Here is a 25,726-nt window from a genome sequence, read left to right as displayed (position 1 = left end):
GATGTTTTATTTTCTTCACACTTTCCTCCCAGTGGTGGAATAATCCAGAGTTCATTTCTTTCATGTACCCTCTTCTTTCTATACAGGAATATTTTCTCTCTCTCTCTCTCTCTCGTCTCAAATCCTAGTTTTTGCTGATAATATGCTTCATTTTTCCTTCTAGTATTTTAACCTTGAAAATCCTCTATAGTGAGTTTCCATGCCATTTTTCATTTGGATTAGAATCTCAACTTTAATGTTATCAGTACTTGGTCTACTCTTATAAAAAAATAAAATAAAATAAAAATAAACTGTCTGAATTCTGGTTATATTTACTAACCTGTCTTCCATATGGGATGAGGTTTGTTTTCTCAAGATGACATGCACTTCTAGTTCCTGACAGAGACAACCATAGCATCCCTACTCATGACATTCTTATCTGTACAACTACTGCATAAAAATTCTTTTCCTCTAACCTTGGAATAGCATTCTTACATACAGGTTGGTGTGATGAGGTTCACCACACCAACCTCTAGAAATCTTATGCTGCCAATAAGAGATATTTATTCAAATAATAATCCTTCACAGATTCACTCCAATTGCTGTCTTGTTGATAGTCTGTTTCTGCTTTATACCTGTTCGTCAGATCAGATATTTCTGTACTTGCTGTTTCACTCAGCTAGCATATGGCATTCCTTCACTTTCCTCTAAGCATTTAGAAACATACATGAGAGCTTGTCAACATCCTTTCACAGTCCATCTACAAACCCACTGAACCAGTTTCTGTCTCATTTCATTTCAACTTGAATTTCTGGATCAGCCTAGTGTTACCCAAGAACAACTATCTCTAGTGATTCAAGAAGAATATCAATCAAGATTCCTTCTCTCTTTCCATTTCCTGGCCCTGACAAAGCACTAATGTGCTATGGATTTTACATTTCTTGCTTGGGACTGATGATAATAATAATAATAATAATAATAAAATCACTTATCTAAAAATGAAAACTGGATTGTCACATTTTAAAAATAGTAGTATGGAATTCTGTGAAGAATTGACTACAGAACACATGCAATTTACAGAAAGAAAAAAAAAAATTCTATTGTTGGTGATGATGGGCAGTAGATGACATTGATAGTAGTAGTGTCATGGTAGGAGAATTAAGTAGTAGTGGAGAGGATGAGATGTATTTAGCAAAGTAGGAGTAGATTGCTCTCCCACAATGAGTCCTTGATTCCCTCGAGATGTCATGAAATAATAATAATAATTTTTCATTCATCAGTGATTCTAACAGGCACTTAAGCACCCACAACCTTCCAACCATTCTTGGATTTCTTGACCATAATTCAAGGATAACGTGGTTAGCCCTATGCCCCCTAGAGTATCCTATGTCTGTAGATGCATGTATTCATGGGGCTGGTTTGCCCATTCTAGGGGATGAAAAACTAGAGTTTCCAGGTAGAAAAAAAAACCCTACCTCTGTATGAGACCAACTCGCCTTTAGTTGAAAGAGACCAGATAAAGGTTCCTTACGTCACAGACAAGAATCGAACCTAGGTCTTTCCGACCAAAGGGCTTAGTCTATACCGATTAAGCTATGGATGCTCAATAATATGTAGCAATAACTTCTCTCTGGCTGCATGAAATTTAATAAATTTCTGGGGAGCCTAAATTTGAAATTCTGAAGTACTAAAATGAATGAAATGTGACATTTGTGATTTGTGTGTTAGAATATGTTCGAATTATAAAGTTATTTTATTAGCAAAATTTCATAAAAAAAAACAGAAAACATAAACTAATAGTCATAATCACAAGTTCTTCCTTATTGCCTTCTACAAAAGATAAACTGTCATCTCTATCTTTGGCTGGTGTTTACCAAATACTATGTGAATGCGATGTTTCTTATTTTGGACAAACTGGCCGTTCTGTGGAAAAAAGAATTAAAGAACATCAATATTATATTGATTACAACAAACCTCAGAAGTCGGGTCTAGCACAACACAGTATTAACACTACCCATAATATCCAGTGGGACAAAGCTATTCCCCTTCATAGATGCAGGTTCAAATATGAACGCCTCTTTAAAGAAAGTTGCGAAGCTATTTTACACTGACCGAATTTAAATCGAAATGATTGCCTCTCTCTCTCTCAAAGATCTGGGAGACTTTTATTTTATGTAATCATTAAAAAAACCAGTTATCTTAAATATTAATTATTTATTCATTTCTTTAATTTCCTAGCTTGCGACAACAATGTATTTTAATAGGTGATCCACCGAATGTTCGTTACTTTTATTCCATTCCTATCTGTTTGTAACACTGAAGATTTACTATTAGTTTTAGTATGAAATATCTGTACCTTATTTATTAATTAAAAGTTATTACTGTGGACTTACTTGTTCTTTAATAAATAAACTAATAGTCATAATTGCCAGCCTGGTTGGCAAAGTGGTTAGTGTATCTACTCTCCAGCCAAAAGGTTGCAGGCTCGAATCCTGCTGTGGGCATGGATGCTTGTGATTGTCTGTGAAATACTAGTGTTGGTGGTTGGCAGTAGATGGCATTAGTGTAGATGATGAAGGTAGTTGCAGTTGGTGGAGTGATGGAGACGGAGAGTTGTAGAGTAGGTGCCTTCATTTAATGACTGTTTGGACTCCATGGAGGTGTTACTTAATAATAATAATTCAACACTAGCATGATGGAATTTCCATTTTTTTCTTTTTTTTTTTATGTGACTCCCACTCATGGACGGTTGTAAGCTTGTAGTGCAGTAGTACCATGAATAGGATAAGGATTTCTCTGTCTATTATTATTAATTTTTATTTATTATTTGTATTTTTATTGACATAGTCCAGAAACTCTGTTCTAGAGACTACACATGGAACTTTTTCATGCCACTTCAAGCCTCCAGTAAGTAAACAGAGCAGTGGTCTCACATGAGGCACTGAAATTCATCTCCCACTTAGTCAATCACAAATATCTCTGTCCATGGCAGGATTTGAAGCTACAGCTTGTTGTTTGGAGAGAGGATATGCTAACTACTTGACCAATCAGGCTGGCAAAATTTAGGATCTCTATAAAATTTGCCAAGTTGTTTGAATTTTGGTTTCATTCAGACCATGTGTAGTGAAAAAAAGTTTTAAGTTTCATACTATAACATTTGATACACACACATTAGATTTTTTCACTTTGAATACTATAAATGTGTCAAAGACATTGTGATGATTTTTTGTGAAAAATAAAGAAATATTGGCATTCTTACTAAATAGCTTAAGGAAATTACAACGTACAATAGAATATACATTAAAATAAATTTTAATACATTTCCAATATTTCTGCAACGTCACATTGATATTTTCACAGGAACTTAAAAATAGACACGTGGACACAAGCACAACACACAGTAAATGAAGAAGAAGCAGGGAGCTATTCTTTCTCCTAAAAGTCCTGATGGTGCCCCCTATTCTTGGCTAATTGGGCTGAAGATCTTCTGATGTAGGTTTTTCAAATTTGGGGCAGTCTCATGCAACCAAATTTGTTGAGGTTTGGATTGTTTCTTAGGGCTGAGGTCGATTCCATGAATAGCCTTTCGTATTTGAATTTACTATGGTGTATTATCGTGGCTTTCTTCCACCATATTCTATGGCAGGTATCCAGCGCATGGTCTGCAAGACCAGAGTGGCTATATTGGTGAAACTGGATGTAGTCCTTGTGTTCTGAAATTCTGATATTAGCTGTCCTGCCTGTTTGGCCAAAGTAGGACAGCTTAATGTATGTTCTATTGTATGTTGTAATTTCCTTAAGCTATTTAGTAAGAATGTATAACCAACATCTAAGCCTTTCCACAAGAACGAAGAAATATTGGCAGTTTAAAAATCATTGTGAACAGTCTTTTATATATTTTATGTGCATAGCCTCCAAGCCCAGTGTATAATTAGTGATAGGCATACATTGTTTTACAATACTTTTCATTCACTTTATGTCCAGAAATGAATACAAGTGATTTTGTTCTAACGGAACCGGTTTAATGGCAGAATTATTCAAGATGGTAATTATTCTCTGGATTGACAGAGAATTAATAAGGTTTTATATTAAGCTTCTTTACTAAAATTTATTTTAGTAAAGAAAGTTACTCAAATTGTTTCAATTTGGGTTTCACTTGGACATTTGAAGTGCCAAAACAAAATTTCTCATAGTACATTTGCCAAAAAGTGGTGGATCTAATGAATGGCACCACTATCCAAGAACTTTTGAAATGCATATTTTATGATCGTCAATAATTAGTTTCCTTACTTCTTTGGGTTTTGGATCTGCAAAAGGGGTTTGATGTCACTAACTGCAGTCTTCTTATTTCTTATGCATATATCATTTCTCTTTTATAGTATGTTTACATATTGAAAGGCTCTATATATATATTCATAATATTTTTAACTGTATATCATAACCATTTCACTTTTCAGGCACCCAAAACACCTCTTCAGAAAAGTATGGACAGTCTTGGAAAACAGTTATCCTTATATTCATTGTGCATCATTGGATTAATAATGGCTGTTGGTTGGATACAAGGAAGGCCTATACTAGAAATGTTTAATATTGGTGTGAGGTATGTGTATATGAAGGAGAAAATTTATTGAGTATGTTTGATTTTATTCTGTCTTTAGCATTATTATTTATTGTTTTAAAATAGTTTTACTGCTCTCAATGACATCTGATGTCATTGAGATTTTTCTAGATAACAACTACAAGCTGTTGAATTCAGTCAATTGATCAATGAAACGAAAGATTAGCTATGGTATCATAACTGAACATGAAGATATTCTTGAATGGCTCTCAGTAGTGGTGTGATCTGAACAGACATCAAAATGAGGAATTGTGTAATGTGATTTATTTGTTCCTGTGGTCCCACAGAAGGTTCTAATAGAGAATTAGTGAAGGAATTTTTTGCATCATTAGACAAGGCAGATGACATAAAGGAAAAAGATGGTTCTTGTTGATCTGAACAGCAAAGTAGGAAATGGATATCAGACACAGAAATGTTTTGTGAAAACTTTAAAAACTTTCTAGCCATTACTAACACTATATTCCAACATAAACTTGCAGCATTCAAATGGAGAAAAGACACAAAAAATAAGAAAAATATAGCAGTATCTTCATGCTGGTTCAAGACAAATAGCATATAAAAGATTTGAAATAGGAAGTGATTGTCATTTCAGTAAGATGAAATTAAGTATCATATTGAAAAGTGATTAAGAAGGTTTTAAAAAAGAATTAGAGCTGAGTTGCTTTCAGAAGTGAACTGCAGTCTCAAATATACGAATATTATTTAAAAAAAAACCTTGGAGATTCATTGGCAGACTAAAGAAAACGTGTGGATTCAACCAGAGTGATATGTGGTGAATTTGTTTGCAAGCATAGAAAAATCAGAATTCCATGGTAGGAATTTAGAGGTAGTCGTGGAAAAGAAGAAAGCGTGTCCAAAGTTCCTAGTAAGCAAGTTTGCATGTGCCTGAAAAAAAAATACAGACCAAAATGTAAGAAATTTAAGGCATGTATAAAAACAAAAGTTGTGGGAAGACTTTTGTAAGAATATAGAAAAAAAATTTTTTGTAAGATGGCTACATGTTTGAGGCTGCTGGAAAAAGAATTAGTTGGTAAAGGTGACATGAAACTGAGTTTAAAGATATTCTGGATTTTTTTTTTTATGATAATCCCTTGTACTATAGGTTACAAACCTCTTGTATAAGGGATTATCATAAAAAATAGCTTTTTTTGACTGCAGGAAGTACCATGGATGGGTGAGAAGGAACTTATTCATATTGAGTTTGAAGAGCTGTGGATTGTATTCCTTGGAAAAGGCAACATAGATGAGTATTCCAGAAGGCAGCAGTGGAAAGGATGAACAAGGAGACTGAGAAATTTGATCTGCATGTTTGGAGTTGAACTTTGAAGGGCAATGAACAGTTGCTGCACGTTTCAGTTGATTTAACTGAAGGTAGAGGAATTTTTGATGCCAGTTCAGATGAACATTTAAGTAGCAGAAGCTCAATGTACATCTAAGAGAATTGAATTAGTGAGAGTTAGATCATTAATCAACCTAACTGCTCTATTCTTTGAGTCAAGTATTTTAAGGGAGCTCTTAGGGGCACCACCTCTAGATGTGAAAATGGTATTCAGTGGTTACATGGATTTGTGATTTGTGAGAATGAATAGTTATTCAGAGGTAAAGTGAAAAAGAAAACCTAATTCTGTGGATGTCAAGGAAGCAATAGTTGTGATATGCTTATGCCACGAGAAGTTTTATGATAGAATAATCCGAAGAAGAGAGATTTCACCGTGTATAGAGATTTGGGAGTTGTCAAAAGTAAGACTGCAGGAAAATAGTTCTTTTCTGTTAGAGATTAGGCAAAGTTGTGTTTTATTAGCAAATGAAACTGACATAGTTGTCCAAACCTTATTGAAGAATAGTTTGGAGATCAGAATTTAAGGTAGTAGAGGTTGCTGTTCGGTAGTTGTGGTGACCTGTTAGCATGATTTGCTGAATGAGGAGGAGGGTAGTGTATCTTTATCAGCAAGGCTGTGTATTGGGTTTATAATCAGCTAGAGTAAGTCTTCATTGTGTAGAATTTATGGAGACAAAAACACGTGTTATAGCAATTATTTTACTTATGAGTAAGAAACTTGATGTTTTGACTTCTGTATCAAGGTCATTACTAGGAATACATATACAGTCATACCCCGACTTACGCGAATCCGGAGTTGCACAGTTTCTTATATGTACGCATTCCCGTCCCTGCTTCATGCCTCACCACTAGTCGTATCTTTCAGGTGCTGCGAGATGTAGTGGGCTACATCTCGTGGCTGCGATAATTTGAATTTGGGGTGCAATAATTGGAATTTTGGTATCAAATTACAAACTGCGATAAATTGAGAATCACGATAATCGAGGTATTCCTGTATATAAAAAAAAATCAGTATCCCCAAAATCTTGGACAACTTTAATTTTGTAATCATTTGAATGCCTCAGTTTTGTGCATATTGATAACACGTGTTTGTGTTGAAAATCATTAACTTCTATTTAGACTACATATACAAATATACAAAGTAATACACTACAAAATTAAATCTGTAGAATGTAGTGTGGAGGTTTATTATGAATTAGCAGAATCCTTTTAGAATGACTTGTCATTTCCTGATATGTATATATGCATACACAACACATCCCTCAAGGAATGTACAGGATAGTATAACAGTATTATATGATCATTTTATGTTATTACTATCTTTTCATCATCAGTTTTTATTTTCATCCATATTAATCTATTATTTGTGAGGTCTTAAATATCGTTGTAGCTTACATTTCAGGTGTCTATGGAAAGGCTATCTAAGGAAAGTTGAAATATTACTCTGTTGTCCTAATCTGAGCAGATTTAATTATGCTTATCCCCATTGTAAGAAATAGTGCTGATTATCACTGTTAAGTGTTTCTTTTTTTTAAAAAAAAATTTAATTAAATGTAAAGATTAAATTATGGAATAACTTACATTGGGGAAGAACTTATTTATTATCAGCAGAATGTGTTCAGCTATTTTATTGACCATTATCAATGCATATAGGAAAAGAGATAAAACAAATTACAATAGGTGTTGAAATTACAGTAAGTGGATGTTACAATTCATGATATTAATTTCAAGAGGAGAGCTCGATTTATAAACAATTAGAATTTAAGAAAACCAAAAAAAAAAAATCATTAAAACTTAAATAACTTGACACATAAATAAAAAGTATTGCTGAGGATAACCTTTCAAAATTAGGAAAATTTCACAGTAATTTTTTGTTAAGGTTCAGTTGATGGATATAGGCTTCACAGCTTTATGGAGTATTTATAGGCTTCACAGCTTTTTATATTGGAAAGACTCTTTATAAAATTGTCAATGAATTCTGTGTCTAGTGAATATAGCATTTCTGGGCAGATCTGACCTATCAGACTCATGGAACAGAATATAGCATTGATGTTGTAAACAAATCTGAGCAGACCAGACTTTCTTACTATGCCAGCCAGTCTGGCATAGTAAGAAAAGCTACGTGAGCTCCAGGATAGGTAAGTGGAGGATGTTTATCTTTTAGAGAGTTTAAGAAAGAATTTAATTTCCAAACCATACAGAAAGAAGCTCAAAGGGTAACCTGGCAAAGAGGTCTTTCCAACAAGACCTTGACATATGAAATGGCTAGAGGATGATTTACATGACAGCCATAATTATTAATTAGTTTGGTGTTGTAGCCATTGGAGATGAAAGTAGTGCTGATAAAGGACAGTTCATTATTCAAAAGGGGGTCAGAAGAACATAAATTGTGTTCCGAAATACCAAAGTTTTAATAATACCTGACTTCTAAGATGGATAGTGTGAAGTAGCATCAGTGTACTTTTCTGTATACAGAGAAATGGGGGGGCAATCACTTCATTCTAGGATGGACGGAATTAATTTTCTCAAGCAGTTCATAAAGCTTGTACAGGGAAGAAGTCCAGACAACAGATACATTGTTGACATATTGAAACCAAATAGAGGGCTTAGGTGAAAGAATGTTATTCAAAATTTTTGATAATTTTTTTGTATCCTTGAATTCTAATAATTTAATTGCAGGGGAGAACAGAGCTCTATCTGTAATATTATGCATTGTAACATGCACTTTAATTTCTGCTGTTATCCAAATTTGTTTTATCTCTTTTCCAGTGTACATTGAGAATGGTTGCAAAATGTGGCAAAAATTCTGCTGCTTATAAATAATTTATTCCCAACTAAGTCATTCCATAATTTAATCCTTGCTATCTTCTTATGTGTCAATTTTTTGCAATATTTATTTAATTTTTTATCAATTTATTTTATTTATTTATTTATTTTTTTTTTATATTTAATTTGTTTTTATTTTTAAAAATTTCTAATTTTTTTATGTATACCTTTTGCTGAACTATAGCAATCCATAATTCCATATCTGCATTGCTTATGTGCTTTTTCAGTCTTTCAAATCATTCTGTGGACTTATGACTTGAGTTGAGTGAAAATTCTGTGAACTAATCTGTATTTATTATTTTATCATAATGTTAACCTGCATTATACCATAGAAAATTTTGCATGCATTCCTAATTCATTAGCTTGAGGATGACTTTGGAAATGTTCTTCATGGTGACTAGTTGTTTAATAGAGACATGTGCATTAGACATACTATATTTTTTTGAATAATGGCTTCACACATGTAAGAGAAAACTAAATATTTATTACTCCTATATATTCCATTCAATATATCATCAGCTTTTTTCAGGGAGAAGGTAGAAAAACTGGTAACAGCATTTAAATTCTGAATACAAGAACAAGTCATACAGCATGCATATAATATCACATGGCTCAATCATAGTTGTACAGTAGGAGGAAACACTATTAGAGTTCAAAGAAGTGGGAATAGATGTATAATTAATTAATTAATTTAAAAATAATAAATAAATAAAAATATAAGATATTATAAACAATTAGCAGCAATCCCTTTCCCAAACTTAGAAATAGGCATATAGTCTGTCTGATTAAGATGGTGGTGTAGAGCTTCATACGTTTCAAAAAATAGCTGATCAGATTTGAACCTACTGTAGTGTAGCATTTTGGCTATACTATTCCCACTTCCCTTTAATAGTGTTTAATAGAACTTTAATAGTGTTTCCTCTTATTGGACAGCTGCAACTGAGACACCTGATTTTATGTGCATGCTGTATGACTCATTCTTGTATTCAGAATTTAAATGTTGTTACCAGTTTTTGTTTCTTCTCTCTGAAAGAAATTCGTGATATATTGAGCGAAATATATAGGAGTGATAAATTATATTTAGTTTTCTCTTACATGTGTGAAGGTGGTTATTCAAAAAAATATAGTATTCCTCATGGTGATATGTGTGTTTTTTACTGCTTCCCTTTTGATTTTTGGACAAAGCTGCTGATATTGTTTGGTTTTGTTATTTTTCATATCTTTTAATTATACTCTGTTCATCATCACATTTTAAGCTGACTTGTTCTATTAAAGGGTTATGGTCTGGCTTGTATGCTAATCTCCTTATTACTTGTGTTTTTAAAGACAGCATTCAGTCAGCATGCATTTCATTTTAATGGAATATAATCCTGCCTTCATGCATTAATATTATATTCATTCCTGGGAATACTTATATACAAAAACATATATCCAAGGTGACCCATAAGTCACAAAGGGATTTAAACATTTAATAACATTTTAATTTATTAATTTTTATTCTTTTTTTTTTTGTTATAATGAAATACAGAACCTAGATTTTTTATGAAATACAATGTAGATTTTTTTTATTAGTTATGAGTTATTCACATTTTAAATATGTTTGTGACTTGTGAGTCATCCTGTAGCAGACTTTGCTTGTCCACTTTGTTTTATTCTTTATTTATACTGTTACTTTTTACTCTCAGTATAGTAAAGCAAGTTTTTTCACTTAGTTATAAATTAAACTTGCGAAGAAATTATATTCTTGGTTAATCCTTTATCCAAGTATAAACAAATAAAGTTTACATGTGAAGTAGCTTCATGAATAACCTGTGTAGATAGAGGCTAATTACTTTACATTGATTACTCTAGTAACCCATAATGCAAAGCACACATGCTATTGGGTGTATGATGCTGTGCATTATGGGAGGGCCAGTGTCAACCTTAATTGAGTTCTGTGCAGGGATACATCTACAAGATCACTACTAAATTCATCCCACCTAATCTGAATTGCTCCAGAACAGGAAACTCAGCAGCGGCTCCACCTATTGACAGGTTTTTGCCTGTGGTGCTAAGTTTTTCTGTTCTACTGAGTGGAGTGGTAGGGAGTAATAGCAGGAGTAATTTCTACTCAGCAGAATCTCTCTACTCCTGGGAAGCAAGTTACCATCAGTGGGAGCCAGACCCAGAAGAGATACCAGGTTGAATGCAGAAGTCATATATTTTCCATATATAAATAGTGAAAAGGTGTAACACCTTATTATTAAAATACTCTGGATTAAAGATAGTTGTGGAAAGTTTTTTTTACTTGGTTATAAATTAACTTAAACTTGCTAAGAAATTATATTCTTGATTAATTCTTTATCCAAGTGTAAGGAGACAAAGTTTGTACCTGAAGTGTCTTCACAGTTTTGTTACTTTATATAGAGGCTAATGATTTCACATTAATTGCCTTATTATCTCATTGCATTAACTGCCATTCGAGTAATGTAGTTAATGTAATCAATAGCCTCTATATACAAGTAGACTTTTCTCTATACAAGGACCTCTTCCAGGTCATATGATGTCAAAATACTTAACTTTCTTTAAAAATATTCACTGAAGATGCATTCACGACATCCCTTGCAGCTCATTCTACATGCTCACCACATACCATAAGTATAACTGGAATCTCATGTGCTTCTTAATTAGTTTCCTGGGATAAACCCAAGTTTTTTTCCCCACTTGCCATGAGCTGTGCAATCTCACTTCTGTCTATCTGTACTGTAAGATTCTTTCCCCTCACACACCAACACGAACTTACATTTCTATCATATATCCTCTCTTCCATTTATTACTGAAACTAAAACCACATTCTCTTAGCCTATCCTCATGCATGCATTCAATTCCAGTAGACCAGATATCATCTTGGTCATTTTTGTTATCTTCCACTGGAATATTTTCAGTGGTCTCCTCATAACTCAGGTGACCATATTTGAGCACAGTGTGAAGTCATTCTAAAGCTTTGTACAGGGAAGAATTATTTCTTTATTCCACACAGTTTGTGTTATATTCAATGTTGCAGTGCTCTGATTTTATAACTTAATCATCTTAGCAGTGCGACCACTAAACTTTCTCTGCCATATCCTCTAAGTCTGTAGCTTCATTCTTTTTGTATATGCTTTCAGCACACTTGCCAATATCTCATCTATTAATTAATGGATCTATATCCCTGACAGATCCATTAATTATCCAGATGTGAATACAGCAGTGGGATTGAATGGATCTGTCAGGGATATATACCTTACTAAAATGAATAATTAACACTGTTTCTAAAGCAACTAACACTTTCCTACCCTCTGCATTTACTACGATTATTTTTCCACAGTCATTTTTTTTTCTGTTACCATGTTTTTCTTTCTACATGTTTTCATACCAAGACACAGCATTATAGTTCAAGTTCTCCCACCTTTCAAATTTAAAAACTACATGAGCATTATCTTATCGGAGCAGAGAAAAAAATTTTTCCAGATTCAGGATTCAAGCCACAAAAAAAAACATGTACTTGCCCAATGTATCTGTTACTTGATATAAATATTGTTATAGGCGGTTAAAAATAAACAAACAAAAAATAAATAAAGTAACACATGCTTTAATTCTCACTATACATTACACATAATTATTTATAAAGAAATATGCTTTCCTTTAATGTGAGCTTGATAGATATGCCACAACTCAGTTTGTGTTTTCTTTTGTATATTGTTCATAATGAAGGTTGAATTTATATAAATCATCCATAAGCAATAATTTAATAGAAAAGACAAATAACATTCACAAAAGCAAGAAAGTAGGTAGTAGCCAAACTAACTTTCTATGAAGCACTCCAGTCTTTGCAAGATACTTGTATTCTTTAGATAAGAGTATTAAAAAGTATTCTTGTTGTGTAAAATTTTCAAGCATTTAATTACACTAAGCTAATTCATGTTGTGAGCTGTGAAAATAAGTTTAGGACAATACTATATTAAAATAAATTGCATACCCACTTAAAGGATAAAGGCATTGGAAGAATAAAATCTATAGATGTTTTGCAGTATTTAAGTAGATTGTGCCAATTTTAATTTTGGTCTGTAACTAGTGGTTTATTTTGCTAATGAAATTATATTGTAAGAAAAGGAGAATTATTTTTTAAATAATAACTGATTATTTTAGTATTTTATAGCACATTTTTTAATAAGATACAAAGCTGGAAATTATGATCAACTTAGCAGAATACTATCTTTGGTCCCATGGTATCAGTTACTGAATGGGAAAATGGGAAATATTGTGTGTATGCATATATGTGCAAGTTTAATATTGAACTAAATGAATGCATTGATTTGGTTAAAAATTTATTTATTAGAAGTGGTAGCTATAATTTAATTAACATGCATTCATAGCTATAATTTAATTAACATGTTTTTCATATCATGAAAATTGACTGTTTTCAAGTAAAGATTTACTTGAAAGATGCAAGATTTACTGTTTTCAAGTAAAGCCCTGTAATTATAACACATAATGGCAGCACATTTTTCTCGATTCATGACTGAAATTAAAACTGGAAGTGTGATGCATAGTAGGGTATATGTAGTGGGGTGATTTAATTATAATGGAAATTGGTTCAAGGATACATTGTAGTCGGTCGGTGAATGTAGAGCTCGTGTAAAATTGGTAATTTTTGTTTGTTTTATTATGTTTTTCCCTTATAAAATTAGTGTTTTTAGTATTTTATAGCACATTTTTTAATAAGATACAAAGCTGGAAATTATGATCAACTTAGCAGAATACTATCTTTGGTCCCATGGTATCAGTTACTGAATGGGAAAAATGTCAGTAATGCATGGGAATCTTTGAAAAAGTGCTCAAATGAGGCAGTATCTGAATGTATCCCTATCTAGTGTTGGAAGAATGAATAGGTTGGGAGTGAAATGGATGTGCAACCTTATTAAGAAAGAGATCCACAAGAAGATGATGATGTGGAAAGAATATTGTGAACATAACAGTGAGAGGAGTTATGAAATATATAAAGCTCAGGCTAGAAAAGTAAAGAGTATTGTGTGGAAAGCTAAATCAGAGTATGAAAAGAAATTGCCCATGCAAGCTAAAGGCAATCCAAAAGAATTTTGTCGTTATGCCGCAAGCAAAAGATAGAATGAATGTGAAAGAATAACTTTATTGAATGCAGGTGGTACTCCAATGTTGTAAGCTAATGAGATTATTCAGTTAATGAGTGCTCATTTTGATAAGATATATCAATCAGGTGTATGTAACATGGTGCACGTGCTGCTGCTACATTGGATGAAGAGTTAGAGGTTCATGAAAATTAGGTTGAAGAGCTGTTGCATAACCTGGATAAGAATTTGTCTATGGGGACAGATGGCATATCAGCCCCTTTGCTAAAGGAATGCTTGGCCGAATTGGCTAGGCCTTTCACATGTTTTTATAGCTTGAGTCTCAGCTCAGGTATGATACCACAGAAATGGAAGGAATGTGTGATAGTTCCATTGTACAAGGGTGGTGCAAAAACTGTTTCTAACTACCGACTTATCAGTATCTCTGGTATGGTAGTGAAGATTTTAGAGAAGTTAGTAAGAACTCCAATACAGAAATGGGTAGATAAACATGCTATACTCTGCAGGGAGCATTGGTTTACTAAAGGAAGGTCATGCATTAGCAATTTGCTTATATTTTATAACAATGTTACGGCCGATTTCGATAAAGGGAATGGATACACTATGATAATGTTGGATTTTTTAAGGCATTTGATAGGGTACCACATGAAAGGCTGTTGCATAAACTGGAGAATATAGGATTGGAATATAAACTCTTGACTTTGATCAGAGGATGATTGACAGATAGTTATCAAAAAGTGGTATACAGTGGGTGTAAATCTGCCAGATTTAAGGTGACCAGTGGTGTACCTCAGAGTTCGGTCCTTGGGCCATTATTGTTTAATCTATACATTAATGACATCGGGTAGGGTCTAACATAAGATGTACAATTATTTGCTGATGATGTGAAGATAGGCAGGGCAGTCAAGGATACTATTGTTTATTAAAACACTTAAGGAATAGAACAACGTAGTTAAGGATATAAATTAAATTAAACTTTAATAAATATTTTCCGATATTTCGGCAACGTCACATTGCCATTTTCTAAAGGAACTTACAAAAGTTACGTGCACGTAGGCACTACAACACAGAAACTGGGAATGAAGAGATGAAGCTATTGTTCTCCTAACAGTCCTGATGGTGCCCTCTAGCGGGCTAAGTAGGTGTTCTTGGCCGTTGGGCTGAAGGTCTGCAGATGTAGGCCTCCCAAATTTGGGGCAGTCGTATACAACCAAATTTGTTGAGGTTTGGAGAATTTCTTAGGGCTGAGGCTGATTCCATAAAGAGTCTTTCAAATTTGTATTTGCTACGGTGTATCACTGTAGCTTTCTTCCACCGTATTCTGTGGCGTGTATCCAGAGCATGGTCCGCAAGCCCAGAATGACTGTATTTGTGAAAACAGATGTAGTCCTTGTGTTCTAGGACACAATAGTATCCTTGTGTTCAAGGATACTATTGATATTCAAAACTTACAATATGATTTGAATAGGCTGGTAATTTGGGTAAACAAAAAATGGCAGTCAGTTTTAATGTTAGTGAGCATAAAGTTATGCATTTTGTCATGATTAGAGTTCCACCAGCATATTATATTAGCAGGTGTTACGTCGCTGCTTTTCTATAAATTCACTACTATTATTTCTCCTTTGCAAACTAAGAATAAATCTCTAAACTATCTCTCTGGGATCCATTTCCCTTTTCAAACTCTGATGATATTTGTTTGTTTTAGCTGCACTAGTCAGAATTTTAGAACAGAAAATTCTTGTCCAAAGAAACCCTCCTGGAGTTCAAGTGTTATCTGACCTTGTTAAAAGAATTAAGTAGCTTAAAATAATCTTAGCATACAGTCATGGTTAAAATGCTCTTAGTTTCCTTTATATTCCCCTTGTGCATAGGTCCGTAGTTTTATGAGTGGTAAAATCAGTCTCATGCTCAGATAAAATTCAGGCTTACATAGAAAAACATGTTTAATAAATGGTCAAAGAGATTACAATTAAGTTTAACATGTCAAAGGCAAATCATTTATGTCATTACTAAATCACTACTTAAGCAAATAAGAAATTTTCAAACTGACAAGTATGCTATTCACATTCCATGGGTAAATTAAGTTCAAGCATAGCACGAAACATAAGTTCAATTCCTAAACTAAATTTTCTATCATTGATTCCTTCACGTAACAGTCAAAATCTTGTTCCTTTCATCCAAAGCTAATTATTATATAGGGAAAAAAGGTTTCAGTACATTATTATTACGTGACACCTCCAGGGAGTCCAAAGACTCATCGAGGGAGGGCACCTACTTCACAACTCTGTCTCCACCACTCAAATCCACCAACAATAATGAACTGCAACCACCATCATCATCATCTACACCATTGCAACGCAACAATAGAACATGAAAAATCATAAGTGAATCAAGATTTTTCAGAAAAGTTCTGTATGCTTATATGAGGAACAATCAAATCAACCTTGATAATTAGCTGGCCTGGTTGGCCCAGTGATTAATATATCTGCTCTCCAACCAATAGGTCACAGGTTCAAATCTAGCCACCGGTGTCTGTGATGGCTTTCAGTCGGGAGATTTCATTGCCTAATATGACAGTTTTCTTGCTTACTGGAGACCTGAAGTGGCTCAAAAATTCTGTTTGATCTCTAGAACAGAGTTTCTAGGCCATGTAAAAAATAAATATAAAAAAAAAATATATATATATATATATATATAAAGAATAATTAAAATCCTTAGTCCACCCAAAGCATAAAAGCACATTAAGAATAAGAAGGCTAAAATAGCATGTTGTACTACCCACCAAGGGTACATTCTAGAAAGGATAAAGATAACAAATGCAGACAGGTAATCAATGTGACATTTACTTCATGATACAGTTTTTGCAACCCACCCACCCCTCAGTAATTTCATGAATGCTATTTAAACATGAAAACTGCATTTTAAAGTGAGTAAACACCTCATCTAAATAGTTCACCCATGCTTTACAACTTTTTGTGGGTGGGAGTCACATTAAAAAATAAATAAATAAAATTTGAAAATAAAAACTTTTTACCAGGATCTATTATATCCATACAAAGTAAGATGACTTTTGTTAGTTCTTTTTGTACATTTTGCTAAGATATCCTCTTCATATATTTACAAAAAATCATTCTCAAGTGATATATAAAATTTATACTTTCAGATGATCAGTAATTATTTGGACTTTCCATCCCATGTCTCTGTTTGGACTATGTACTATATTAGCACATGTACATACATATCGGTTAATTCGTTTTTTTCTGCTACTGTATGAGCTTTCATTAGAGCAGATGCATTGATCTTATCAACACATTTGTGCTTTATTTTACACCAACTTTTTCTTCATCCCCCTGCCCTCAATTCACTTGTATTCAACTTGTGTTAGGCACACTCACTCTGCTCACCAGGTCTTTTACAATGATTGTAATCAAGATATTTCCAATTTGTGAGGACATAAACATGCTGCACCTCTGGATGCAGTAGGGAAAAAAAACTTCAATTTTCTGATTATTTTCCAGGATTGTTGTCAAATTCCAATCACCATCTTGTTCAGCCCAACAATCAAGCAGCTGGCTCCAACTAAGATCATAGAAGTTGTCCATCTGACCTGTGTACACTGTAACACAAACAACACGATCTGACCTGCCTCTAGTAATCAATCACATTATCACCTTGATATGCTGATGTCGTGATTCTTTCGTCTGTCCTTTTTGAGGGGTTACCTTTCTGCTACGGTAGGTTACCACCACACGGAAGTCGTGCTCGTCACGAATTGGGCATTTTTCTTTGCTGGACACACGCTCATCTCATGGTTTGCTGTCGTTAGGGCCATCGGTAAATCCTTTACTGATGGCCTGAATTGGTGAACTGCTTTCATCTCATGTATAGCCTTGTCCGACTTGTGTCAGTCAGCAACGGGGAAAAGTTGCAGCTTGTCGTCATCAAGCTTCCTTTTGGTTGTCAGCATTTCTCGTCCGCACGAGAAACAGGAACAGGCAGATAAAAAAATGGAGGTTTCAAACACGTGTGAACTCGCTTTTATCCTCCTTTATATGAAAAGCTATCGGGGTGCTCTCTTTCTGCCTTCGAATCTTATTCACAGCGCCTTCCTATTCGCTCTTACGAAGTGGCATCACACCTCTGCTCCTCAATGAGTGCTCTTTTCGTAGAACGCGAGTTCCATTCACTTTCTACAAATGTCACTGCATCGGGGTTTACGTCATCGGTGGTGGTCAGCTAGCAACCTTTGGAATTTTTTTTAGCACTTAGATACACATTCTTGTATAGAGCACAATTTAACATTAACGCTTTAAACAATATATTCGGGGTGCTTAAGGGTCAAAGCTGTATAACTGAGAGGAGACCTCCACATAGCCTTTAAAGGAATGCGGAAAACCGACCAGGGCTTCTGCCCTAATGTCCAATCCTCACCTTCTCGTGGTGCACCCTGTTGGGTATCTACCTGGATGCTGAACGAACGAGGATGGGCTGGAAATTTTGGATTTAGCCGACCAAATTGTATTCTTATTGGTTAAACCAAAATAAAAAATGATGGTACAACATGACAAAATTTCATGCCAGCTGGGGCGTCGCCCGGTTAAACAAGGCCCCCGTTGTTTTCGCCAGGGAACCAGAGCGAACAGCGAAAAGTCAGCTACTGGAACAAATCTGAAAACAAACCCCAACTCAACATCACCAGAGTTAAAGATCGGTACTATCAACGTAAGAAGCCTGAATGGCAAAGAAATGGAGCTAGATGAGGAATTAGATAAGTACCAGATCGACATAATAGGGGTGACTGAAACAAAAAAGACCAAAACTGGTGAGATCTTTCTGAGCAATAAATACAAAATGTTATATTCAGGCAATGACAATCAAGGAAAAGAAGGAGTAACCATAGTATTCAACACAAAATACAAGGCTAATCTTGAATGGCAGTCAGTTTCAAATAGAGTAATGTGGGCAAATATGAGAATGGGGAACTGGACAATGAGACTTATTTGTACCTATGGTCCCACAGAAGGTTCTACTAAAGTAGAAGTGGAGGAAATTTTTGAGACTTTAGAAAAAGCAACTGACACAATGAAAAAGGAAAAGTTGGTCCTTGTTGGGGATCTAAATAGCAGAGTAGGAAATGATTGTGAGACATACAAAAATATTTTGGGAAAATTTGGAGAAAAGAGCAAAGCTAATAATAATGGCAAATATCTATTGGATTTTTGCTCAGGACATGGACTGGTTATTACATAACACCATGTTCCAACATAAAAATGTGCACAAATTCGCATGGAGAGAAGAGGCAAGGAATAAGAAAAGTTTTATTGACTATGTTATTGTTTAATAAATTTAGTTTAATCCTTTATCCAAGTGTGAGCAAACAAAGTTTGCACCTGAAAGTATCTTTAGGACTGGAGTAAGGTAGTGCAACACCAGGATATTAAACTTTCAATAAGTTATTGTTGATAGTGATGTTTTCTACCTGGTGCAAGACACCAGAGTGTACAGAGAATTTGAAATTGGAATTGATCACTATTTAGTCTTGAGTAGGATAAAATTGAATTTCATATTCAAGAGAATAACATGTAAGAAAGTTTTAAAGCGAATAAAAGTTGAGCAGCTCTCAGATGTGAACTGTAGACTAAAATACACAAAGATTATTGAAGAAAAAATGAAAGAGTTTGAGAACAGGAATCAAATCTTGGAGATTCAGTGGCAAACTCTGAAGAAAACATTGAGTCTTCCAGAGACGCATGTGGTGAGGTTGTCTGCAAGGATAAAAAAAATCCGAACTCCCTGGTGACAGGAAGTTAAAGAGGCAGTGAAGGAAAAGAAGAAAGCATATCAAAAGTTCCTGTCAAATAAGTCAGCTTGTGCTCTTAGATAATATAGAGACATGCAAGAATGCTAAACGCTGTGTAAAACTAGCCAAACAAAAGTCATGGGAGGACTTTGGCAAGAATATAGAAAATATATATCAAGAAGGTGGCAAAATATTCTGGAGGTTGTTGAAAAAGCTTAGGAATGGAGGAAAGAGTGCTGTAAAAGCACTCTTTCCTCCATTCCTTTGTAATTCAAAGTAATTACTTTGAAAAACTGCTAAATGAAACAAGCAGTGATGACAGCACAGTGGTAAAAAAACACTGACCAGGCATGCAGTCAGGAATACATATCCATACTTGAAGTAGAAAAAGCCATCAAAGGCTTGAAATGTGGAAAGGCAGCAAGAGTAGATGATATTCGACCAGAAATTCTGAAGTATGGTGGTATAAGAGTCTTACAGTGGCTGCACTGCATAATTCAGAAAGCCTGGATAGAGGGACAAATTCCCGATGATTGGAGTAGAGATCTCATAGTACTCATATATAAAAAGGGAAATAAAACTGAATGTGAGAATTAGAGGTATTTCCGTACTGAGTGTTCCTGTCAAGATCTCTGCAAGTATACTTGAGAAACGGTTGAGAAGAATTGTGGAAGAAAAGCTGGGTGAAGAACAAGCTGGATTCAGTCCAAATAGAGGCTGTCAGGATCAGATCTTCACTTTACGACAAATAGTCGAGAAAGCATGGGAATATAACAAAGATCTGTATTTAAGTTTTGTCGATTTGGAAAAGGCATATGACAAGGTACCAAGAGAGAAGCTATTCAATATGCTGCAGTTATATGGTGTCAATGGGGCATTATATCAAGCAATACTTAGTCTTTATTTGAGTTGTAAGTCAGCAGTTAGAATTGAAGGAAGTACAGGAAGATGGTTTAATGTTAAATCTGGTGTGAGACAAGGATGCACATTATCCCCTCTGTTATTCATTTTCTATATGGATCACATTATGAAGGAATGTGGTATTAAACATGATGTCAAAATTGGAGATGTTAATGTCAGCTCTTTGCTTTATGCGGATGATGTTATATTTCTAAATAAATCCGCTACAAGTCTGCAAGATTCTCTGACTAAATTGAATAGCTGTTGTAATAGATATGGTATGAAGGTCAGCAATAAAAAGACAAAGACAATGAAAATAGGCAGAATCATTAAAAATGTCAACTGTGTTGTGAATGGAGAACCTGTGGAACAAGTAAAACCTTTCAGCTACTTAGGCACGATTTTTACTGAAGATGGTAAATTAAACATGGAAATAGACAACAGAATCAACAAAGCTGGTATGGTGGGAAGTCAATTGAATAAATTCATATGGAATAAGAGAGAAATTAGTCGGAACACTAAATTAGCTGTATACAAGACAGTGTTCAAACCAGTTTTAACTTATGGATCTGAGAGCTGGGTCAGAGGTAAAACACTTGACCAAAGACTAGAGAGCACAAATATGAGAGTCCTGAGAAAGATTATAGGCGTGAACAGATGGCATCAATGGCAATATCATATTAAAAACGAGGATATTAGGAAAGAACTTGACATTGTCAGCATCCAGGAATGCATTAGCAGAGCTAATCTCAGGTGGTATGGTCACTTAAACAGAATGGGTGAGGAAAGATTAGCAAACAAGTGTTCTCTGCCAGGTTGGCAGCAAAATGACCCAGAGGAAGACCAAGATATAGGTGGATTGATATGGTACAAAGTGCCTTAGACGATAAAAATATAAGATTTAATAATGTTGGAGTCTTGACAAATAACAGACTGGTTTGGAGGAAAATTGTAGATAGGAAGTTAGTAATGATGTAATTTTTTTCATGTAGTACTATCATATCCTGTACACCCCTTGAGGGTACATGGCAGGAATTTGATGATGATGATGATGATAACAATATATTCATGTTTAGACATGCAATTTTTTGTTCTATTTTTCTAAAGAAAATGTGACATGTTCTATCATATAATATGCTTACTTTGCTAACAGTACAAGTATTTTCTTACTTAGTATTGTGTTTTTGTTAAATCCTGAATAAATGACTCTTTTCTTGAAAGAGTCGTCATTCAAGATCTAACATGGGGTTATGCTACAAGAAACTGAGGAGTCAAGGATCTTGGTGTATTATTGGATAGGAATTGGAAGTTCAGAGGTCACCTAGCAAAAGTTTCAAATACAACTCAGAGGATAATTACGATGTTGAAGCGAAAAAACTTGACATGTAAGGATAAGGAAATCATTTTGCCTCTATATAAGGCTTTGAGAAGACCACTACTGGATTATTGTATGCAGATTTGGTCTCCTGGGTTCCAGGGGGGGGGGGATAAAGAAGCTGTAGAAAGGGAGCAAAGAAGAGTTACAAGGGATTATATTCCGATTATGAGGACAGATTACAAGTATGTGGATTGCAGACCCTGGTTAACAGGAGAAAATATGATAGAAGTCTATAAACATTTTCAATGGGTATTATAGCATATTATATGATGAAATTTTTCATTATATGGAAGGTGGGGGAGTGAACACGGGGGGGGGGGGTGCTTCCATGGAAGTTAATTTTATTTGCAGTCAAGAAAGGGGTAAGAGCTATGTTTTTCTCCCAGAGAGCAGTGAGTGGAATAGTTTGCCTTTAGAGGTAGTGAGTGCATCTAGTGTGAATTAATTTAAGGGAAGGTATGACAGCTGGTTTGGGTGATTTATAACCTCCCTTGATGAGCCCTTGACTCCATGGAGGTATCTCAAATAATAATAAGAAGATATTTCAATAATTAGCATAAGTTTAAAATGTTGCCAAAAATGCAAAAGAAATGTAATGCTAAAAGAGCACCACAGGCAAGAACAAGAAGGCTAGCACTGCTAATGAGGTTATTGGATATATGAAGGAGGTTAGTGAAAATGAATTAACCTTAAAATAGCAAAATTAAAGCAGATCATCAGAGAGACTGTGCTGGAATTACAAAAAGCCAGGAGGCATTTAAATGAGCATAGGGAGAAAAAAATAATTTAGCAGCAAAATAAGAAACAATAAAGCACGGAAACAGGTAAGTCAAGAAGTAACGGAAATCAGGTAAGTGATGTTATTTGTAAAAAGAGAGATGTTATTTGGTATGGTGACTATAATAAAACATGCTCTGATGAACGAGTTATAACTCTAAGTTTCCCTAAAGTGAAAATTAAGAATATAAAGGAAGCAATTCAAAAACAGAAAACTAAATAAGATAGTAATTGTAGTAGGTACTAACAACTTAACTAGCGATAAGGTCAGCATGAGAGAGAGGATATGAAAGAGTTGTTGGAAGAGGTGAGAGTGAAAAAATGAAAGTCGTCAGTATTTTACCTCTGTATTATAAAAATGAATTAAGAAGAACGACCATGATGGCAAATGTTTGGTGTGTAGGCTATGCAGAAGGAATGGATGTGAGATTTTGGATGTCTGGAGTGAGTTTATGGGAAGTTTGGATTTGTATAAAAGGGCCTACACCTGAATGTGTTTGGTATCAGAAGTCTAGAAAAACTAATAACTGGTATGAGACCTAACACAGAGAGTCAGGGAATCTAAATTATGAAGGGAGGAATGGTGAGAATGTGGGTGTAAGAGCGGCAATGTTGTAAATCTGTGTTAATGATGGGAAAGGGCTTTGTCAAGGAAATGTTGATGAGAGAATGATTTTGAGTTTACATACCTCCGGTTCAGACCCATCAAATGTGTACCAAGATGTCTACATATATAAGGTACTAGAGAAGAACAGAGATCTGCAAGTTGTCCAGCTATGTCATGCAAACTGCAGACATGAGTATCAAAAGAACATGCAGGTAGATTATTATGTTGGTACACAAATGCTAGTAGTATCAGAAACAAAGCAGTTGAGTTCGTTGCCTTAGTATGTTGGGACCTCAGATTGTAGGCATTAGTGAGACCTGGCTATCAGAATCAGACATACTAACTGGTATCAAGTGTAAAGGGTAGAGTATTTTTAGGGAGAATAGGAGAGGAGGCGTATTGCTAATGATATCGGATGACTTGAATCCAGTTAGAGTTGAGACCTATGATGGTACTACTACTAACAGTATTTCACGTGCGGTGAGTTTGAAGCCATCTGGTGTGAGGTGGAATCTAACAAGATCAATTACATAGTGGGGTGTTGTTATTGTGGATTGGTTGCTAGTGATGAAGAAATGCATCACCAAATTGAAAAGATGAGCACGAAAATAGTAATCATAATGGGAGTATGTATATCCATATACTGATTGGGTAGCAGTAGAATCTCATGAAAAGAAAGAAAATGCATTTAATGAGCTGTTGCGGGACAGCTTCCTCGAGCAGCATGTGATAGAAGGAACTCGAGGGCAAGGAGCATTAGATTTGACTACAGTGTCAGAGGGTGTTTCAGTTAAAGACGTAACTATTCTGCCTCTGGTTGATGACAGTGATCATGTGGTACTCACTTGGGAAAGTGACTAAGTTTATAAATGTTCCATTCAGAAAAGGTTACATGAACTACAAAGCAGGAAATTACAACCAACTGAGGAGTATACTGAGTTCAGTGGAATGGGATCGGTTGCTGGATGGAAAGAATATCGACAGTGCATGGGAAGCATTTAAATAATACTTAAATGATGCGATATCAGAATGTCTCCCAAGAGTTCGAAGAATAAATAGAGTAGGAGTCAAATGGATGTGTAATCTTATTAAGCAAGAGATTCATAAGAAAAGGGTGATGTAGAAGGAATACCGTTTGCTTAAGGATGATGTCCGTTATGAAAATTATAAGTAGCAGGCTAGAATAGTTGCAGTTGTTATTCGGAAATCAGTCTGAGTATGAAAAGAAACTGGCTCTGTTTGCTGAAGACAATCCGCAAGAATTCTATTGACATTTTGCAAGTAAAAGAAAGAATGAATATGAAAGAATAATTTTTATAAATGCAGATGGCATGATGGTTACAGATGCAGAAGAGGTTGTGGAACTAACGAATGCCCATTCGGTTAAAACTATCAACCTGGTGTACGCAACATTGAGCCCACTTCTATCTCTTCACTGGATGAAGAAACTCTGGTGTATGAGTACAAGGTATTGAAGCTGTTTCAGAAACTGAATACGAATTCAGTAATAGGGACTAATGGGATATCAGCACATGTGCTAAAAGAGTGTTCAGCTGAACTGGCAATTCCTTTGACCAGGCTGTTTATTATGTGTCTCAGAACTGGGAAAATTCCACAGAAATGGAATGTCTGGTAATTCCATTGCACAAGGGTGGTGCAAAGACCAATGTATCCAACTATCGACCAATTAGTATCTCAAGAGGGTGTGGAAATTTTGGAAAAATTGGTTAGGACTTGCATTCAGAAATGGGTTGACAGTGAATCTCTATTTCAATGACCAACATGGGTTTATTAAGGGAAGGTCATGTTTTAGCAACTTGCTCACATTCTATAACAATGTTACCATTGAACTAGACAAGGGGAATAGATACACCACCATACTTTTGGATTTTGCAAAGGCTTTTGACAGAATACAGCATAATAGACTGTCGCATAAATTGGAGAATATGGGGTTTGGGTTATAGAATATTAGCATGGATAAGAAGATGGCTGACAGACACATTAAAAAGTGGTTTATGGGGGATGTGAGTCTGCAAGATTTTAGGTAACCAGTGGTGTACCAGAATGATCAGTGCTTGGTCCACTGTTATTCAATCTGTACATTTATGATATTGGGAAGGATTTGACAAGCGATATACAGCTATTTGTTGATGATGTAAAGATAGGTAAGGTAACCTGGAATGCTGATATGTAGTACTTGCAGAATGATTTCAATAGGCTGGAATTGTGGGCATGGGAAAATGGATGTCAGTAAATGTAAAGCCATTCACTTTGGCATGATTAGATATTCAATATCGTATTATATTATATTGGTGGAAGTATGCTAGAAGAAACTGATGAGGCTAGTGATCTTGAAGTGTTAGTAGATAGGAAGTT

General features: G+C 34.8%; 1 protein-coding gene across 3 annotated transcripts in view; it reads left to right on the top strand.

The window, feature by feature from the left end:
• The window catches only part of SPoCk (secretory pathway calcium atpase), a 518,064-nt gene that overhangs the window by 197,729 nt on the left and 294,609 nt on the right, over positions 1-25,726 (top strand). For all 3 annotated transcript variants that reach the window (XM_090398525.1, XM_090398527.1, XM_090398526.1), the window contains exon 9: positions 4,437-4,579. In XM_090398525.1, coding sequence (XP_090254651.1) covers positions 4,437-4,579 — 143 coding nt within the window. The remainder of the gene's footprint in view (positions 1-4,436; positions 4,580-25,726) is intronic.

This window comes from Typopeltis vanoorti, chromosome 9 (assembly GCF_054136105.1).
Source record: "Typopeltis vanoorti isolate ZY-2024b chromosome 9, IOZ_Tvanoo_1.0, whole genome shotgun sequence".
NCBI lineage: Eukaryota > Metazoa > Arthropoda > Arachnida > Uropygi > Thelyphonidae > Typopeltis > Typopeltis vanoorti.
The sequence above is the reverse complement of the archived record's forward strand: the minus strand, read 5'-3'. Positions and strand labels throughout refer to the sequence as shown.